Source organism: Balaenoptera physalus (genome assembly GCF_965194825.1).
Source record: "Balaenoptera physalus genome assembly, chromosome: 15".
Classification (NCBI taxonomy): Eukaryota; Metazoa; Chordata; class Mammalia; order Artiodactyla; family Balaenopteridae; genus Balaenoptera; species Balaenoptera physalus.
The window spans coordinates 11,329,692-11,347,536 of NC_138894.1; the positions used below are offsets into that span (position 1 = coordinate 11,329,692).

Consider the following 17,845-nt stretch of genomic DNA (forward strand, 5'->3'; position numbering starts at 1 on the left):
GATGAGACGGGGCCTCGGGGAGCTCCCGTGGGACCTGCTGCCCTGGGTGGCTGGGGCCTGTGTAGGGAAGAGGAATTGAGAATTGGGTGCGCGATGTCGGGAGGACCGGCCACATTTGGCTGGAAATCTTCCATCTAGTGGCTGGCTCAAAGGATCTGAACCCAAGACAGGCTGGGCTGGAGGCGAAGCGTTTGAGAACCGAGGACCAGTGGGCAAAGCCAGGGTGAGCACCCGGAGGGCAGGGTGAGGGCCGGGGGGCTCCCGGGGCTCCCTCAACAGCCGGAGGGAACAAGGACGCAGAAGGCCAAGCGGGGACTGGTGCCCCCTTGGGGTTTGCGTGTGGTCAGGGCAGGAGGTGAGGGAGCCGGGCTCCGGCAAGATGATGGTCGGCACGCAGGGCCTCTGGTGGGGCCGATTGAAAAGGGAAGTGAGGCGCTCAGGCCTGGAGGGAGAAAACGGACTCAGGGGCAGGGCAGGTGCCGTAGGGAAGGAGCAGGCCCTGGGGGGCTGCCACTTGGGGCCGGAGAGGCAGGCCCGGGGGAGCCATGGCCACAGGGGCTGCTCCTGGTCAGTGTGGCTGGACCCGGGAGGAGCAGAAGGGCTAGGCCCTGTCCCTGGTGTGTTAAAAAGCGAGCAAATGCCAGAACAAAGTACACAAATAAAGGTGCGTTTGAAGTTGTGTAGCGTAAATTGTCTTCTTTCAGGCAGCACAGCTGATGCAGTGCAGTCCCTCCCCCGCCCCAGGAATCTAAGTTTGAGAGCTTTGTGCAGGGAGACAGGGCCCCGGGCTCCCTGGTCCCCATGCCGAGGCCTTGCTGTGCCCAGGGAGGCCCCTGCAGCCCAGTGACGGGGCCGGATGAGCAGGCACTGCACTGACCCTGTTGTCTCCTCTCACCTTCTGGCAGGGAACAGGCCCTGGAGCAGGAGCGAGAGAAGCTGCTTCTTCAGGGCTGTCTTGACCTCAATTCCTTGGATCCTGATGAAGAAGTGCCGCTCACACCAGAGCACAGGTGCGGGGAGTGGGCACAGGTGGGAGGGGAGGTGTGTGCCCACTCAGGGCCAAGTCCCCGCACCCGCCTCTCCAGGCAGAGGGTTTAAGTGCTCACCTGCCCTTGGTTTTGGACGGTTTCAACCGCGATTCGTGTGCTGTTGATGAGTTCTCAAGCTGCATCCTTCTCTTAATCCCACATCTGTTCATTGATTTGAGAAGGATTTATTCACCTACTGTGTGTCAGGGTCTAGTGTGGGCCTTTGAAGACAGAGAGGTATAAAATACGGCCTGCTCTTCCCCAGTTGTCTGCCCAAACGTGTGGAACCAGGTCTCAAACTACAGTCTGAATGAACACTGACTTTAAATGGGGAAAATACAGCCACGGGGCATTTTCTGTCTTCCCCTGTGTGGGGAGGGAAGGCGGCTTCTGTCAGAGCTGTCGTCTGGGCCGGAGTCTGCTGGCCCATTGGCTGGAGGGAGGGCTGGAGTCATCTGTACCATGGAGTCTCGGAGATACCTGAGGACCACAGTTGAATTCATCTTCAGGGTACCCTGTTATCCATCCATCCATTTATCCATCCGTCTGTCCATCCGTCTGTCCACCCATCCGTTAAACATCTGTTATGTGCCAACTTTGTGCTGGGCTCTGTGCAGACTCTGGGGATACAGCAGGAAGAGAACCAGACAGAGGTCTCTGCCCCCGTGTTGCTCGCCGTCAGGGTGGGGAGACCACCAGTGCACACGGTGAATGAAGGAAGCTGTGTGACAAGTGCTCGTGAGAAAGGAGAGAGTGGGGAGGGGGTGTCAGCAGTGCTGGGAGGGCTGGAAGATTCGGAGGAGGGGTCAGGGAAGGCCTCTGTAAGTGGCTGACTTTTCAGCAGAGCCCTGAAGATGGTGAGAGGCGGCCCTGGGAGGGCCTCGCGGCGGCGGCAGCAGTGAGGGGAGAGGAGGTTAGGGAGGCTGCAGGAAGCTGGCTGCCACTCATCTGAACAGGGTGGAGGGTAGACTGGGGGGCGCGGGGCGCGGTGGGGGCGGAGGGCGCTGTGGTAGTAATCCGGGAGAAGTCAGGGCCAGGTGGTGAGGAGGAGGCAAACTCTGGGTACGTTTTCAGGGTAGAACCGACAGGGTTTGCTGACGAGCTGGATGGAGGCTCTGGGAGAAAGAGAGGAATCAGAGGGACCCCCGGGGTTTTTGGCCTGAGCAGCCGGGAGGTCGGAGTTGTCTTCATTTAATGGAGGAGGGCTGAGTGACGTACGCTGGGGGGTGGCAGGCGCGGGAACAAGAGTTCACTTGGGGGACCCCCGGGGTGAGACCAAGACAAGGACCCCCTTGTCTAGAGAGGCCAGCTTGGGAATCACCATGTATAGGTGACATTTAGAGCTGCAAAACCAGATGAGATCAGCCGGGAGCCGGCATAGAGAGAAGAGCAGGGGCCAGAGGGCACAGCGTAGAGGTCACGGTGACCTTGACAGGAGCAGCCCTGGGGGGCGACTGGGGGCGAGCCTGCCTGGAATAGGTTCAGAGGAGAACGAGAGGAGATGGCAAAAGAGAAGACTGGGCAGCAGCCGAGGGGGAAAGTGGAGCCAGGACAGATCTGTCTGTCCGTCTGTCTGCCTTCCTTTCCTTTCTCCCCTCCCTCCCTCAGGCCCCACGTGCCCCCATGTGACTGAGGGCGGGCTGGTCCACACGCCCTGGATTGCCTGCCTGTCCGGGCTTTGCCTTTCCTTTCCGTCCGGGGGACATTATTCAGGTCCCAGCCATGATGGTCTGGTTTGGGTGCGCATGCTGAGTCAGCATTCTGCGTCCAGTCACCGAGGGGCGTGAGCGATGACACACAGACACCTGGGGGCCCCCACTCTCAGGACCCCCGAATGGTTCCCACCGTCACTGATGCCCAGAGAGGATCCCAAGCAACACCTTGGCTGCCCGTGTGCTTTTTTTCTCAGGTCTTTCTGCTAATTGTCTTTGGACTTGATCGGGGATCAGCAGACTCTCTGTAAAGCCTGTGAATAGTAAATATTTCAGGCTTTGAGGACCACACAGCCTGTCGGTGGCTGCGTGGCTGTGCTGCGTGGCGGGAAAGCACCCGTCAACCATGTCAGCCATCCGTAACCACGAGCCTCCTCGTGTTGCACTGAGACCTCGTTTGCAGAAACAGGCGGGCGAGAGGAGGCCACAGCCTGTGTGCAGTTGCCGGCCCCTGGCCGGGATTAGGGGACGCCTGTCTCCTAACTGGTCCCCGTTTCCACACGCTGCCCAGGGGCAGGGAAAGGGTGCCTCGCGGTCTCACGATGGCTCCCAGCACAGCATGAGGACTGAATGGAATCAGCGGGTTTGGGCCAAAGGCCTTGGTGGCATCATGAGTGATGAAGCGGTTTTCTATGTCGGGGGCCGTGGATTCGCTTTCCAGGTTCCCCGCTCACTGGATGGATAGCCTTGGAAGTAAACATTTTGAGGCATCTCTGTAGCCAGAATAATCTTTCTAGCTCTTTGCCTTTCTCCTGAGTGCGTCCAGGATTCTGGAAGTCATGGCCTGGATGTTTTGAAAATTCCCCACAGAAAGGGAGTTATCTGGGCGTATGGTGTTCCAGGCTATGAAATTGCTGATAATTTTCTGGGCACGTGACATTTTCAAGTAGTACTTTGAGAAAGTCTTTTTTGACAGCAGCCACTGAGGTGGTTGTTTTGATGTGGGATCATTTTGACGGGACAGTTCAGTTCTCTGCTTCAAAGAAAATTACTCACTGATGTACAAAGCCAGCAGCCTCTTCCATCCCTGAATGGGGCCAGGGGTGGGATGGGGGGTGCCAAGCAGGGGTGTGGGTCTGGAACGGGTGAGGCCGAGGCTGAGGGCGACTACCATCTGGCGGGCAGGTCGCCCGTGACCAGGAGTCACGTGACCACCACAATTACGCATCATAGAAAGGCCCCCAGTCATCCTGAGCAGATCATCTGCTCCTGCTCCAAGGATTGCTTGCGTCTTGAATAGACAATGTCCTATATTCTCTGTTCCTTAAAGTTAAAAGACCTTATGTGTGTGCTGGGGCAGGGGAGGGGAGGATATTTATACCACAGCATCATGCTTTATCCTCAGTGCTGGGCTGCACAGGAAATCCTCAATTAGATGCGAGAAAGTCATCTCAGAGTTCTTAATAATGCACATACATTATATTTAACATCACAAAAGTCCCTTTGAACGATGGTGTGGGGGACAGGAGCTGAGACCTTTTTACAGATGAGCCTAGTTCTTACAGACTTCTAATAATTTGTACCTTTCTTAAAATTATAAAAACAACATAGGGAACCGTAGATAGCCAAAAACTCAAAGAGCAAAGAAGTTAACAGAACAGAAAATTGTTTCACCGTTTGTGTGGTAGTTTGCCAAGGCTACTTCCAAAGGCTGCGGGATCAGAATCTTCCCCAGTTTTCCGACGTCATTCCCATTCATTGTGCCATTTCATCCTTAGGATGACCCTCCTTACCTTGGGTCGCTTGGCCAGAGAGTGACAGGTTTCCTCTGGCCGGCTGGTGGGCCACCAGCTCTGCACCTCCACTTCCAGCGCCGGCCACTCGGTCCCAGATCCTCACGGGAGTCCCTGGCAGTGTCCCCTCCGAGTTCACTGCCTCAGGGCCTGGCTGAGAACCTGGGTATGGGCCTTCCGCTGGTGGGAGGAGGGGGTGCAGTGCCTGTGGCTCGTTTTATTTTGTTATTTTTATTGTTAAGTGTATGTTATGTTACTGCAAAATCAAGCCGAACACAGTTGCGGGAAATAAACAGGAAATGTCTCTTCTTCCTTCCCCTCCCCCATCCTGTTCCCTAGGGACGACCCCAGACCTTGGTTGGGCACATCAGATGTGTGTGGGTGTTGCGTGTGTCTAAGAACGTGCATGTGCATGTCTGTGTGTTGACCTGCACGTGCGTGCACACACACACACACACACGCACTTCCTATTCTGCAACTTGCTATTTTCACCCACTGCGTACTGTGCTCAGGGGATCATTCCATCCTGCGTGGTGCAGAGATCTGCCTCATTCTTAGGAATCCTCTTCACCGCCTCCCTTAGATGCGTGCGCATAGAGTCGGAATGTATCCCCTCTCTTTCTCCCTGTTTCTAACCTGTCCGTGGGGCCCAGCTCTGGTCCACTAAATGAGCCTCTCAGGGCAGCGTGGGCCTGGGTGTCTGCGTTTAGCAGGCTCCCTGGAGAGTCCTCCTGCTCACGGGAGCTTGAGGACACTGCTCAGAGGGAGAGTCCGAGCAGGGACCCTCCCCGACCTGCTGCGCCCGCCCAGCGCTTCTCTCCTCTGCCCCTCGAGGCACCGTGTGGCGGCTCTGAGGCTGGTCCCCTTGCTGGAGGGCATTGCCGTGATCCCGTCACACTTTTCCTGGCCGTGCAAGGGCAACCCACGCCTGACTCATCCTTCAGCGCCTGACACCCGCAGTCGTGGGCACTCAGTGAAAGTTTGAACAGAGCCCATGGGTGGGGCAGGATCTGGGACCAGGATTCTGGCTCCTGGACTAAGGCCCTGAGGGAGGGGTTGGGGTCTGACAGGGAGTGGGAGGGGGAAGGGCTCCTCAGTCAGCATCTCTCGGGCTCTCCCTCCGTCAGCAGGTGGCGCCGGGTCCCTGGTCTGGTCTCCACCAGGCGGGGGCTGCAGGGCGGGGGCAGCCATCTGGTCCTCCCTGGCCTCCCTCCAGGCTGCAGACCAGGTGTGCCTGCTGACGCCTGGCTCTCCTGCCCCTTGCTTTGCCAGGAAGCTGGTGGAGAGGTTCTCCGTGTCACTGCAGGTCATCCCAGCAGTACATCCAGGCGAGACTGTGTTTCTACCCCGGCATCACCCTCTGCCCTGCATCCTGGACTGTTCACACCTGAAGCCACGGAGCCGCCTGGAAGAGCTGTTCCTCAGGTAAACACCGGCGTGGCATTACCAGGCCCCTCCCTCAGGGAACCCCGTGGTAAGGACCACCCCAAATGAGGCAATCCAAAGCTGTGTTTTGCCAACTTGGATATGTCAGCTTTTAGGGAAACAGATGAAATAGCACGCGTCTACTTATAATATTTCATTTACTAATTTAGATGTACACACTTTAAAAAATCTTACATTACAGCAGATATTAGGCATCTGTTCTGTGATTGTGTTGCCTCTTCCTCCCCCATGCCCCAGTTTCATGGAACGGCTCTGGTCACACCCATCATACATGCCTTTGGGGTTATGTCTCCATCAACACTGGAGCCACTTTCCCGGCCATCCAGCAGTTCTCCAGAGCCTGTCATGGCCACTTCCTCCTCCTCCTTGGGTCTGTGTGTGATGCTGACCCTGAAAAGTTTGTCCCCAGCCCCAGGTACACTCTCTATAACGTTAGGACCGCCACCCTGGTCCTCCTCTCGTTAGAAGGTGTTCATGGTCATTATCACATAACCCCTGACTATGTTGATTTTTTAGGGGATTTTTGAAAACTTTACCACAATACCATGCAATGCTTGCAACTGTGAGTTCACATGTCTAAGAATAAGAGAGAAAGCGCGCAGGATACAGTGCAGCGGCCCTCCAGGAGGCTGGTGCCCTGCTGGGCCTTGGCGGCGAGGGGATGGAGGAGAGGCCACCAGCCCCCCCCCCAACCCCTGCCCCAGCCTGTAAGGCACGTGGAGGTTGGGGCCACATTAGCACTGGAATGCAGGAATCTTGTTCTGTTTTCCCGCTAGTCCATCTTATTTTATAATAGAAAGATAACAATGTTTTGATGTGTTTCCTTTAAAACTCTTTATCATGGGAAGTTTCAAACATACATAAAAGTAGAGTGTACCTCCATGTACCCATCACTCAACATCAGTTACCAACTCAAAGCCAATCTTGGTTCATCTCTACCCCTACCCACTAATGTTGTCCCCTCGGGATTATTTTTAAGCAAATCCCAGACACATACAATTTAATTCTGTAAGTACTTCAGTCTGTGTCTCTAAAAGACTCTATCTTTAGACAAAACTTCAATACATTATTACACCTAAAAAATATAGGAATTTCTTAATAGCATTAATATCAGTCAGCATTCAGATTTCCTCGATTGTCTTTTAAGTGTTTTTTAATATGTTGTTGAAATCAGGATCCAAACAAGGCCCAAATGTTGCAATTAGACAAAGAAATGTTAATGGTGAAACTATATCCCATGGCATTGATGCCCGAACATATTTAACCATTTTCCTCATTTTTCTCAACATACAGGTTGTTTCCAATTATTCCCCCCATTGTAAACAATGTGGTAGAGAGTATCCTTATACAGAAATATTTTGCCTGCAGTTCTGGAATAGATCCCTGGATGTGACGTGAAGTGATTGGGTCTGAGGGTATGAATATTGGTAGAAGTTCCCATTGCCAAATTGAAAATATTTCTAATAAAGAGATGATGAAAAGGGGGGGAATGGAATGAAGGGAAAGAAGAAAGATAGTGGAGCTGGAGGAAGGAGAGGGACAGAGCACGGCTCCACGGCAGTGGAAGAGATAAGAGGGGAAAGGCAGGCGGCTTCCTGAGCTGCTTCTCCTCGGGCTTTGTGCCAACAGCAGGTTTTCTGTCCCAGGCTGGACGGCCGGCAGGAAGTGTTTGACAGATGAGATGGCCCGTGGTGCGGTGGCCTGGGATCCGAGCGGCCATGCCAAATGGGGCCAGGTGGCCAGCCAGCTTCCCTGGAGCGGGGAATCTAGACCCTGCGCCCTCAGGTTTGCTCACGAAGCAGAGCAGAGATGGGGCTGCAGGGCCTGGCTCGCGGGGCTTCCTGGAGGAATGCCCGCGCCCTGCCCGCGGCCAGGTCAGGGGGCGCCTGCCATGCACTGGGGAAGGGCCACTTCCTGAAGGTCACCCTTTAGCCTGGGGAGGGGGGGTGGGTCATCCTTTATTTCCTGTTTGTGCCAAGGACTTCAAGCCCAGACACAAGAGTGAGGATTACTTGCTAGCCGTTCAATAATTATCCCGTTGTGCGCAGCCGGAAGCATGAAGATGGAGGAAGAAGAAAATGTTACTTGATCTCTCAAAGAACAGTATGGTTCAATTTCTCACCGGAGAAAATGTGAACACTTTGTGAGATTGCAGGTGACTTTTATTCTCCTCATTAGACTCCTCTGTATTTTCCACACTTTCTGTGATAAACATGTATCGTTTTTATCATTAGAGGTTTGGGGGGAGAAGTGAAGGAGATTTTTAAAAATCACTTCTTGAAGTAGATTCGCTTCTTCTTGCTGTTCGGTGAAGAGGGATATTGTCTTTCTTTCCACTGCACAAGGTGGGAAATCTTGGCACAGATTAAGCCAGCAGTTTGTCTCAGATTGCGGAGCGAGGGAGGGCGCAGGGCCTGGTCCTCCCGGCTCGGACCTACACAGGTTTACATGCAAGAAATCTCCTCCCAGAACCCACAGCTGTGGGACTGGAGGTGGCCCGGGCCATCCTCTCTCATTTGTCACCTGGCTGGACATGTGACCTCAGGTCGGTTCCTGGGACCAAAGTCACATGCTGTGACAGACACTGGTACCAGGGGCTGAACTTTTTCCTCCTCCTCTAATCCCCCCCCCAGCCCCGAGTGGAAAAGCTGTAGGACCCGCGCCCACAGGCAGCTCCAAGGCAGGAGCCAGTGCCATGGGGGCCGGCGGGGGGGCGTGGAGATTGCCCGCTGAAGTACCCTGGGCCCCGCCCCGGGCCCCCGCAGTGTGTGCGGGAGCGTCAGGACCCATGTCTGTCATCTGGGTGCACCGGCCGCTCTCCCCGTGAGGTGTTTGCAGTTTGTTCTCGGGGTACCTGATAAGCCAGCGGGGACCTCCCTCCGCGATGGCTTCAGTGGGCAGGGAAGGGGGTGGGTCGGGGCTTCACAGTGTGAATGATGCACGTGCACCGGACCTCCCCGAGGCCCAGGCCCCAGCTCCTGTTTTGCCAGGGGGAAGCCCGGGTGAAATAAGTCCAGCAGTTACAGAGTGTGGGCGGGGCTGAGCTGCCCAGCTGGCTGCGCCTGCCCCCAAAATCCAGAGCCAGCAGAAGTGGCCAGCCGGGTTGTTGCTGGGATCCCTGGGCTGCTAACCAGCGTGGCGCTCACTGATGTTTAAACAAAGGAAGGAAAACGAAGAGGAGCAGGGATGAGCGCTTGGACCGCTATCTGTTGCTGTTCTTTTCCTCGGCATTTCACTTAAGCTAACATTTGGGTAGCCTGGCAAAGGCGCGGAAGCTGATACTGTATAAATAACGGCACTCGCTCTTTAGCCCTCTGCCATCACTTGGGATTCCCGAGGCATTTAGAGACTTCGCCCTCTGGGACGGCTGCCCATAAAATAGACGAGAGATGGGGGCTGGAGGGGTCCTGACGTGGGCCTTATCAGGAACCCACAGTCCAAGCAGAAGGTCGGAGCTCCGCCAGGAGCCCAACCTGCTGACCCAGGCTAGGACCTTTGTGTGATTCCCCTTTTGGGCTGATCACCCCCGCCCCCCGCGACCTTCCTTCCTTCTGTTCCTGTGGCCCCGTGTCCTTGCCGCGGTGGCTGGGGATTAGCGCATTCTGACTGTGGCCGCTCCTTGTCCGGGTGGGGACCTCCCCCCGCCGGGATCCTCAGGGTTGGCAGCTGGGGCTTCGCGCTCAGCTGGGCCTGCCTGGCATCTGCTGCCCAACAGGAGGCTCTGCTCCTCCCCTTCTTGCTCCACGACATGCTGACATTCTCAGGATAACTTCTGACCTTGGCCTTGGCTTTGCCACAAGCACAGGCACTCACCTGGACCCGGTGTCAGCATTCTTGGCTTGTGGACACGCCGTGGATTTGTGTAAATCTGACAACAGTTGATTCTGTAACCCGCGGTGTCTGAGTTTGCAGCGCACACACCTGCCACCCGCTTCCCTTCTCCTCCAGGCCTCCCCACGTGCTGCTGTGCAGACTCTCCTCCTGCCTCAGATCAGGGCGGTGTCTGCACGCCAGGCCCATCTCCACCCTTCCACCAAGCGGGAGGTTCCTTCTGCCGCCGGCCTGTCCTTCCACCGAGCGGTGACGGGACTCGTGGTGCAGCCGAGGCAAGGCAGCACTGCCCTCACGCCGAGCTCCCTCGGAGGAGATTGCTCGCATCTCATCTAGCTGTCGGCACAGAATTCCTTGAAAGCCATTCGCTTCGAGGCACAGCCGGACCGTGCCCTTTCGGCGTATCTCCAGCTCCTGGTCTTACAGACTAAGCCTAGCTCAGCAGCAGTGAACTCCGAGGCAGACTGATCATTTCTCTGGCAGAAACTGCACTGCAGAGTGGTGTAGCAGAAGGGAGACATTGTCACCCAAGGGGTATCTCTCCCTCTGAGCAGCAGTCGGAAATGTGTTTATCTGAGCCTACAGGGGCTTGTACAATCAATTCCCCTACTGAGAAGCTGGCGGGTGCCCCCCAAGCAGAATGCCAGAGCCAGAGTCTCCTAGAGTCCCCGGAGCGCCAGCCCCCTTACCACATGGCCCCTGGCCAGGTCCTGCCAATTTGTGAGGCCCTCCAGACACGGTGTGCTTGGGTATTGTCCGTGTTCGGGGTGCTGTGCTTGAACCACGCGTGCATCGGGGGGGTCAGTCCATGAAAGTATCCGTGTGACTGAGCACGTGGAGCAGAGTGGTGTGTGCCAGCAGCCCTGGGGTGCACACGTGTTTGTATGTACAAATAAAGGACTGCTTTAGAACGGCCAGCTTCACAAGCACAGGAACAAAGCTGCTTTCTCCTCTGAACCTAAATGATTTGAAAAAAAAAAAAAAAACACATATACAATTTGTAAATTGCCTGGATATACTCAAGCAGACAGCAGCTTGGCTCCGAGGAGAATCTTTGTTTTGGAGCATTCTGTTCCTGGCAGATTAAGGAGGAGGTTGGGCCGACCGAGGAAATTTCTCTCTAGAGTCATGACTTTAAATGCTGTCTGAAATGTTCTTTGCCTGGATTTGGCCATTAAAAAAGAAGAACAAACATGAAGTTACTTCTTCATTTTCTGGAATCCTTATTAATTGCCTTTAGGACGTTATCTAGAAAGAGAGCAAAGAGGCATTCACCAAACACGGACCGAGTAGGAGAATCCTACCCCACACCCAGCCTCCACGGGATGCCCAGGACTACAAGAGGGTGATGAAGTCTAGCCAGCCCCTCTGAAATGAAGCACCGTCCACCAGAGGCCCTAAAGCCACACAAGATATATCAACTCCTCGTTGTACAGGGACCTGGGATCCTGTGGGTCCAGATGATCTGTTGGGGCAACAGTGTACTCAAAGCAGGGCTCCTCTCCACGCCAGCAGCTCCTGGCGGGAGGGAAAGGCCCACCGGATCCAGTCGGGAATGGAATCACAGGTTAGGGCCCCAGGAGCATGGAGAGTCTGAGCGCCCTGCCCCCTTGACCCTGGGAACCGTCGCTGATCACGTGATTTCCAAAGACTCCCACGTGGCACCCTTGGTTGTTATTTCCTTCCCAAAACTTCCCTGTCTTGGGCCCCTTTCTGTTACTTTCCCATCTTCTCAGGTGTCCCCTTTGTTTCGGAAAAACACAAGACAGGGCAGACACACTCTGTGTAACCAGACCCCGGATGCTGGCTCCACGTGGGCCCCACGGGTAATTCTGTCTGCCCGCTGCAGCCTGGAGCCCTTGGCTAAGAGGTGCTGCTCCCAGGCCCTCTCCTCACTGCAACACAAGTCCTTTTCACAACCCTGGTAAATACCTCAGTTTCTTCCCACCCCCGTCAAACGGGAAGGACAAACTGTATTCCTCAGTCATGTGTTTAAAACACTGTGAAGGGAGTTCCCTGGCAGTCCAGTGGTTGGGACTTAGTACTTTCACTTCCGTGGCCCGGGTTCGATCCCTGGTTGGGGAACTAAGATCCCGTGTGCCGCACGGCGTGGCCAAAGAAAAACCAAAACCAACCAAAGAAAAAAAAACCCCGCTGTGACATGTGTTTGTGGACAGCAGGTGATTCTCATGGTGCCATGGGTGGTTTTACCTTCCAGCGGATGCTTGCACCAAGGCTCCACCAGCAGTTTTGTCCAGAGCAGTGACTGACGCGCTTCTAGCATCCCAGTGAAGCGGAAATCTGAACCATGCCCCCCCACCCAGCCTCGCGGAGACAGGCGTGTTGAGAAGGCTACCTCCCTGACCTCGCCCCTCTGTCCCTTCGCTCCCACAGCTCCCCGCTGGCCCAGCAGCTCTCCTTCCTGCGCAGCGGCCTCCTGAGCAGCCTCTACCTGACCTCGGGCCACCACCCCGTGCCACTGCTCCGGTGGCTGTTCCAGGTGAGGACCGCGGCCTGCCGCCAGGTGGCGGGAGCATGCCGGCACAACAGCCTGGGCAGGGCTGCTGGCAGGAGGGGCTGGGCACCCACCCTCTTCTGGCCTTGGGTGCTGCTGGGTTTGTCCCAGCTGAGGCTGGAGGAGGGAGGGAGGCTTGTGATGACGGAGTCAGGGAGGTGCAGGGACCGGCCTGTGGTCTCATTCCGGTCCCCCCAGAGCATGTGCCTCACAGGGTGTTGCTTTGCCCCCAGAGGCCCTCTGTGTGATTCGGCCGGGCCACTCAGCAGGTGCTCGCAGTGTGTCCAGGCTCATCTCCAAGTCACAGGTCCTGGCCCTTGTCCCATGGGCAGCGGGAGCACAGCCCTGCAGCAGCCTTGCAGGCGTGAGGGCCCTGGTGAATTTTGAGCTGGGGTGCTCGGGTGTTTGCCTCCCGCTGTGGAGTTGTAGGTCGGCTGGAAAAGCCTAGAACAGCTGCTCTGTCTTCCCCTCCCTTCCCTTCTGGTTGCTGCCAGGGGGACATGCATTCTGCCCGGGGCTCAGAACCTTTGCACTGACAAAGACAGTGAGAAGCCAGCAGGGAAAGCCCGGGAACCAGCTGCTGGGATCTGAATGCAGGGCACGGGGATGCAGGCTTGGCCCCCACCCAGGACCTTCCCTTCCCCGGGGACCGGCAGGTCCCAAGTTCCAGCTGGTCCCATTCCTGCCAGTTGGAGCCTGGGCCCCAGCCGTAAATTAGAGCCACCATGCGGGGTGGATTGTTCTCGGAACTCCTCGGCCTCGGCAGACTGGCTGCCTTCCAGAAAGAGCCCTCTGGCTCTCTCTTCTTCCCTCTGGGGTCCTTCCCATCCGCCCTTCGCTGCCCCTCCCCCAGGCCCAGGCCACACAGGGAACAGAGCGGCCATTATTCTCTGTCCACAGTCAGTGCAGCTTCTTTCTCCTTGCACAGCGCTCGACAGACGCAAAGTCGGGCGTCGGAGGCACAAAGAGCCGGTCTGAGATGTCGCCCACAGAGGGTCCTTGTGTGACCCTGACACGGCGTGGAGTGGAGGCGTGAGCGAGCCCCGCCCTGTCTCTTCCCCCACCTCTGTCACCTGGCGGGGGGGTCGCCTAGAGCAGAGGACCCCTGCTCCTCCACATACTACTGTGTGACTTGGGGAGTTATTTAACATCAGCTCCGTGCCTCAGTTTCTACTCTGTAAACTGGGGCCGGTAGTCCCACGTGAAGGCTGAGTGAGGAAATCCTGTGACCTGCCTTGTCCTTAGAGTCCCCCGAGGTTCTGCCCAGGGTCTGGGCATCATCTGGAAGAAATGAAGTTAGCACAGAGGTCAGGTTCTCCATCTTCAGCAAGGAGAAACAAAGCTCCTCCTCTCCCTGCCCACGGCTGAAGTCAGATCAGTGAAAGGGGTGCACTTGGCCTTGGGGGCCTCTTCTGGGGGAGACCCTGCCCAACATCTTTGTCTCCGGAGGGGAAGGAGGAGCAGGGCAGCTGCTGTCTGCCACTCACATGATCACACTACAGGCTTTAGGATGGGTTCTGATGTTTCACTTCCGAGGTTTTGGTTTTCTTGTCACTTGGAACATTTTCCCACAGCAACAGTAGCATTGGTTCCTTTGCAGACCTTGGTTCAGGACAGGCTACATGCTGAGCTCTAGGCACAGAAAGGTTCTGGAAATAGTGTCCCAGCTAGATGCGTAGAACGTGGCCGTGGGGCTCCACGTACTTCAGAACCACACGCTGTTAGTGAGAGGCACAAATCCATGGGGGCTGCCTGAAGCTGCTGGGGTGGGTGGCGCTCTGATGAAGGTGCAGGAGTGGTTCGTGGGATCCAAGGGCAGGGATACAGCTGGGCCTCAGGACGAGCTGGAACCAAGTTGGACAAGGGTCGGGATGCTAGGACAGGCTTTCGGCTTCTCTCTGTACCCCAGGCTCCATGGTTAAGTAAATTCCCAGGAAAGAGAGTCTGATTGGCCTAAGAGGGGTTCAGTGACCACCCCCAATCAAAGGCAGCTAGGGGAGCAGGCTCACAGGGCTGCTGGGGTCCCACATGCATACCCGGGTCCCACATGCATACCCAGGTCCCACATGCATACCCGGGTCCCACATACAACCCGGGGTTGATTCTGAGAGCTAGTGGGTGGGGGAGTTGGGCAGACCGCTCCAACCCTGCTCCTTCAACTGTCTCTTTGGAAAGGCCATCCTGTGTCCCCATGGGGACTAGTTCCTGCTGCCCGCCTCCCTCCCTGAAGCCAGGGGCTTCAGTGGGGTGAACAGTGGGCGCTGGGTGAGTAGGCTTCAGCCTTAGTGCTCATGAATTATGTGAGCTCGTCACTGGAGCCCTAGTGTATGCTTCCCAGGTGAGCCTTGCTGGGGAGGGTGGACAAAAGCAGGAAGCTTATGCTGTCAGTGAATTTATATTCTTGTTGGGGAACGGTCACGTGCTCAACTATGAAAAAGTTAGGAAAGGAAGAGGGAGGCAGGGTTCTGGTGTCTTAGGTCAGATCCTTGGGAAGCAGGAAGCCACCCCTGTGAGGGAGGGAGGGCAGCAGGGCCGGGGCAGAAGGAGAAGCTGAGTAGCAAAGCAAATGCAAGACAGGCCACGGCCAGTCCTGGGGGACTCTGGAACTGGGATTACCCTTTAGAGTTGTCCCATTTGAGGCAAGGGGTCCTGGCCTTTGGACCCCAGCATCGGCTAGTTATCAGACGAAGGCTGCACTTGGAGAGGGGTGTGTGACCTTGGGTGAGGGACTCCCTCTGTCCGAGGTCAATGCCCAGAGCAGCACTCGGCTCAGGGCCCTCGGCCAGCAGCAGTGCCCAGCCCGTGGGGGTGGGAGCCTCAGTCCTGAAGGGGCAGTGCCCGGAGCGCCCACTGCAGTGGGCTTTTCTCAGCACTCTCCGGAGGGAGGATGGTGTGCTGCACGGCGTGGCCTGGCCTCGCCTGTGTGTCCCCAGACTGGATGGCGCTGGTGGGGAGGGTGCACGTCTCCATGTCACACTCTGTTCACATTCCAAATCCCCAGCTGTGACCACAGACTCAATCAAGGAGTGTTCGAATAAGAATCCCAGTGAGTTTGAGTCAGGTGGGTGCCCTGCCCACCCTCCCCCCACCAGCTTGTTGAGGATCCGCACTCAGTACCAAGGACCTCCCAGAGCCAGTGGTCTCCCGAGGCTCAGGTGTTCGGAGTTAAGGCACTGACCCGGAAGTGATGTGAGGGTCACAAAGAGGGGCCGCACTTTACCTTGTACAGCTGACGGTAGTCAGTGCTTCTGAGCTCTTTCTCTTCCCTACACCCGTTCCTGCCCTGGAGGGGCATGGCTGTGACCACAAGGAGTGAGGGGCAGAAGGACCAAGACTCCCACACAGGGAGGTGGACAGAGTAGGAGATTTCAAGTCACATAGACCTGGGATTGAATCCTGGCTTTTCTGCTTTGTTGCTCTGTGACCCTAGGGAAGTTGCTTGACCTCTCTGAGCTTGGTTTCTTCATCTGTAAAGTAGCAATAATGACAATATCCTTCTACCGTGTGGATTTGTGAGGATTAAATGGGACTTATTTAATATGGCGTAATAAAGGTTTCTGCTATTACTCCATAGGAATGACCCAGCTAACCTGTTTTTTTCTCCTCCTAGCTGCTGACATGGCCTCCAGAAACTTCTTTGGGAGCCTTTGTTCTCCTGTGGGACCTCAGCGTGGATGGACTCTTCCGTCAGTCTGGTCAGTACCTCGGGTGCAGGGCGGCAGCTTGCATGCTGGGTACCCAAGCTCGAGAGCCTACATAGTACTCAGCTCTCAGCCCCGCACCGTCCCAGCCCAGTGTGTGGGCGAGGTGCTAGTGGGGATGTTGCATCACCGGGACACGGAGACATCAGGCCATCTTTGGCTCTGGCTCCTGCATTACTAAAAAGCTGAGCCAACAGGCTCCCCAGCACCTTATCTGGCCTCAGATCCATGTCACCGGGGCCAAGTCCAGGCTGACTTCACAGACTTAGGATCCCGGAACAGTCTGGAAGGTGGGTTCTCTGGATTTACGAGGACAGCTTGCCTCCAACTTCTTCCTGAGAGCCCCAATTTGCTTGGGTGGGTTCCAGGAACATCTGCATCAAATCAGGGAAGCTCTTTGGGTTGGAGTCACCAAGGGGGAGGGCCCTGAAGCTGTGCCCCTACTTGCAGCCCTCCTCAGCTCCTAGGGCATCAGAGGAGCCCCTAAGTTTGGACTGGGCTGGAGTGAGAGCCTTGAGTCTGTACCTTGGTCCTGACGTGTAAGGGATACACTTAAGTTATTTTTATTTGTTTTATTTTTTTAGTTTATTTACTTATTTTTGGCTGCATTGGGTCTTCGTTGCTGCACGCAGGCTTTCTCTAGTTGCGGTGAGCGGGGGCTACTCTTCGTTGTGCTGCATGGGCTTCTCATTGCGGTGGCTTCTCTTGTTGCGGAGCACGGGCTCTAGGCGCGTGGGCTTCAGTAGTTGTGGCACGTGGGCTCAGTAGTTGTCGCTCGCGGGCTCTAGAGCGCAGGCTCAGTAGTTGTGGCGCATGGGCTTAGTTGTTCCGAGGCATGTGTGATCTTCCCGGACCAGGGCTCGAACCCGTGTCCCCTGCATTAGCAGGCGGATTCTTAACCACTGCGCCACCAGTACCTGAGTCATTTTTATCCTTTCAGATGTTCAGAGTTCCACAGAAGCAATTAGTTTCCCCTTTTGTGGCTGCACCCTTCCTGGGCTGTCATCATTTGGTGCCTGAACCTAGACACTTTGGCACCAAAAAATATCATGTAACCTATTGAAAACTGCTTAGGGCAGACAGTGAGAGGGATCCACAGGTGTCCAGACCGCGCCCTTGCCCACCAGCTGCAGTCTGCCCACCCTCCCGCTAAAACACAGAACCACGTAGCTCTGAAGGCCAAGGTTATAGACCCATGATGCACCATTAACGCGCCCCCCCCCCCACCAGCAACCAGCCCTTTGAATTTCTGCTTTTCTGCCTCCCCTCCTTCAGGCGTTGGCTGAGCTGGGGGCCATCTGTCACATTAGAGCATTCCAGACTCCTCCAGCTCCGCCCTCCCCCGCCCCTGCCCCTACGCCTGGGACCCTCTAACTGAGGTCCCCTGAATAGTGCCAGTCTCGGCCTCCTCTCCCTTTGCATAACCTCTGCCCCTGCAGCCTGGGCTGCCCTTTCGCGCCCCTGTGGCCGCCTCTGCGGCAGGCCTGCCCTTTGGGGAACAGAGGCTCCCTTGTCCCACTCTTCTCCTGCGCGAGGTGGTCTGTGTCTCCTCCCGCAGAGTCAGAGGGGACGTCCCACTCTTCTTTGCTTCTTGCCACATTGTCCCTGATTCGCCCTCCACTAGGAGGGGGTGGGGCCGAGAACAGGCCCCTGAGTTCAGCTCTGGTAGCTCATTCCACTGCAGAGCGATTCTCCGGCATCATGGGGAGGTGGGGCAGGGGGGGATGTCTCTTTCCCTCCCGTTGGAATAGAGACTGGGCCACAGAATGCCGTGCCCAAGGTCAGGATCTTGATTGGTTTGGGCAAAGGCAAAGGCCTGGTTCACAAAAAAAGGGAAAGCAGGGACTATTTGTACCCCCATGTTCACAGCAGCGTTACT

At 56.1% G+C, this 17,845-nt stretch overlaps 1 protein-coding gene across 1 annotated transcript in view; it reads left to right on the forward strand.

The window, feature by feature from the left end:
- FAM178B (family with sequence similarity 178 member B) overlaps positions 1-17,845 on the forward strand; it is a 101,262-nt gene that overhangs the window by 19,796 nt on the left and 63,621 nt on the right. Inside the window, exons 3-6 of the mRNA XM_082427386.1 lie at positions 906-1,010; positions 5,746-5,898; positions 12,145-12,250; positions 15,876-15,960. Coding sequence (XP_082283512.1) covers positions 906-1,010; positions 5,746-5,898; positions 12,145-12,250; positions 15,876-15,960 — 449 coding nt within the window. The remainder of the gene's footprint in view (positions 1-905; positions 1,011-5,745; positions 5,899-12,144; positions 12,251-15,875; positions 15,961-17,845) is intronic.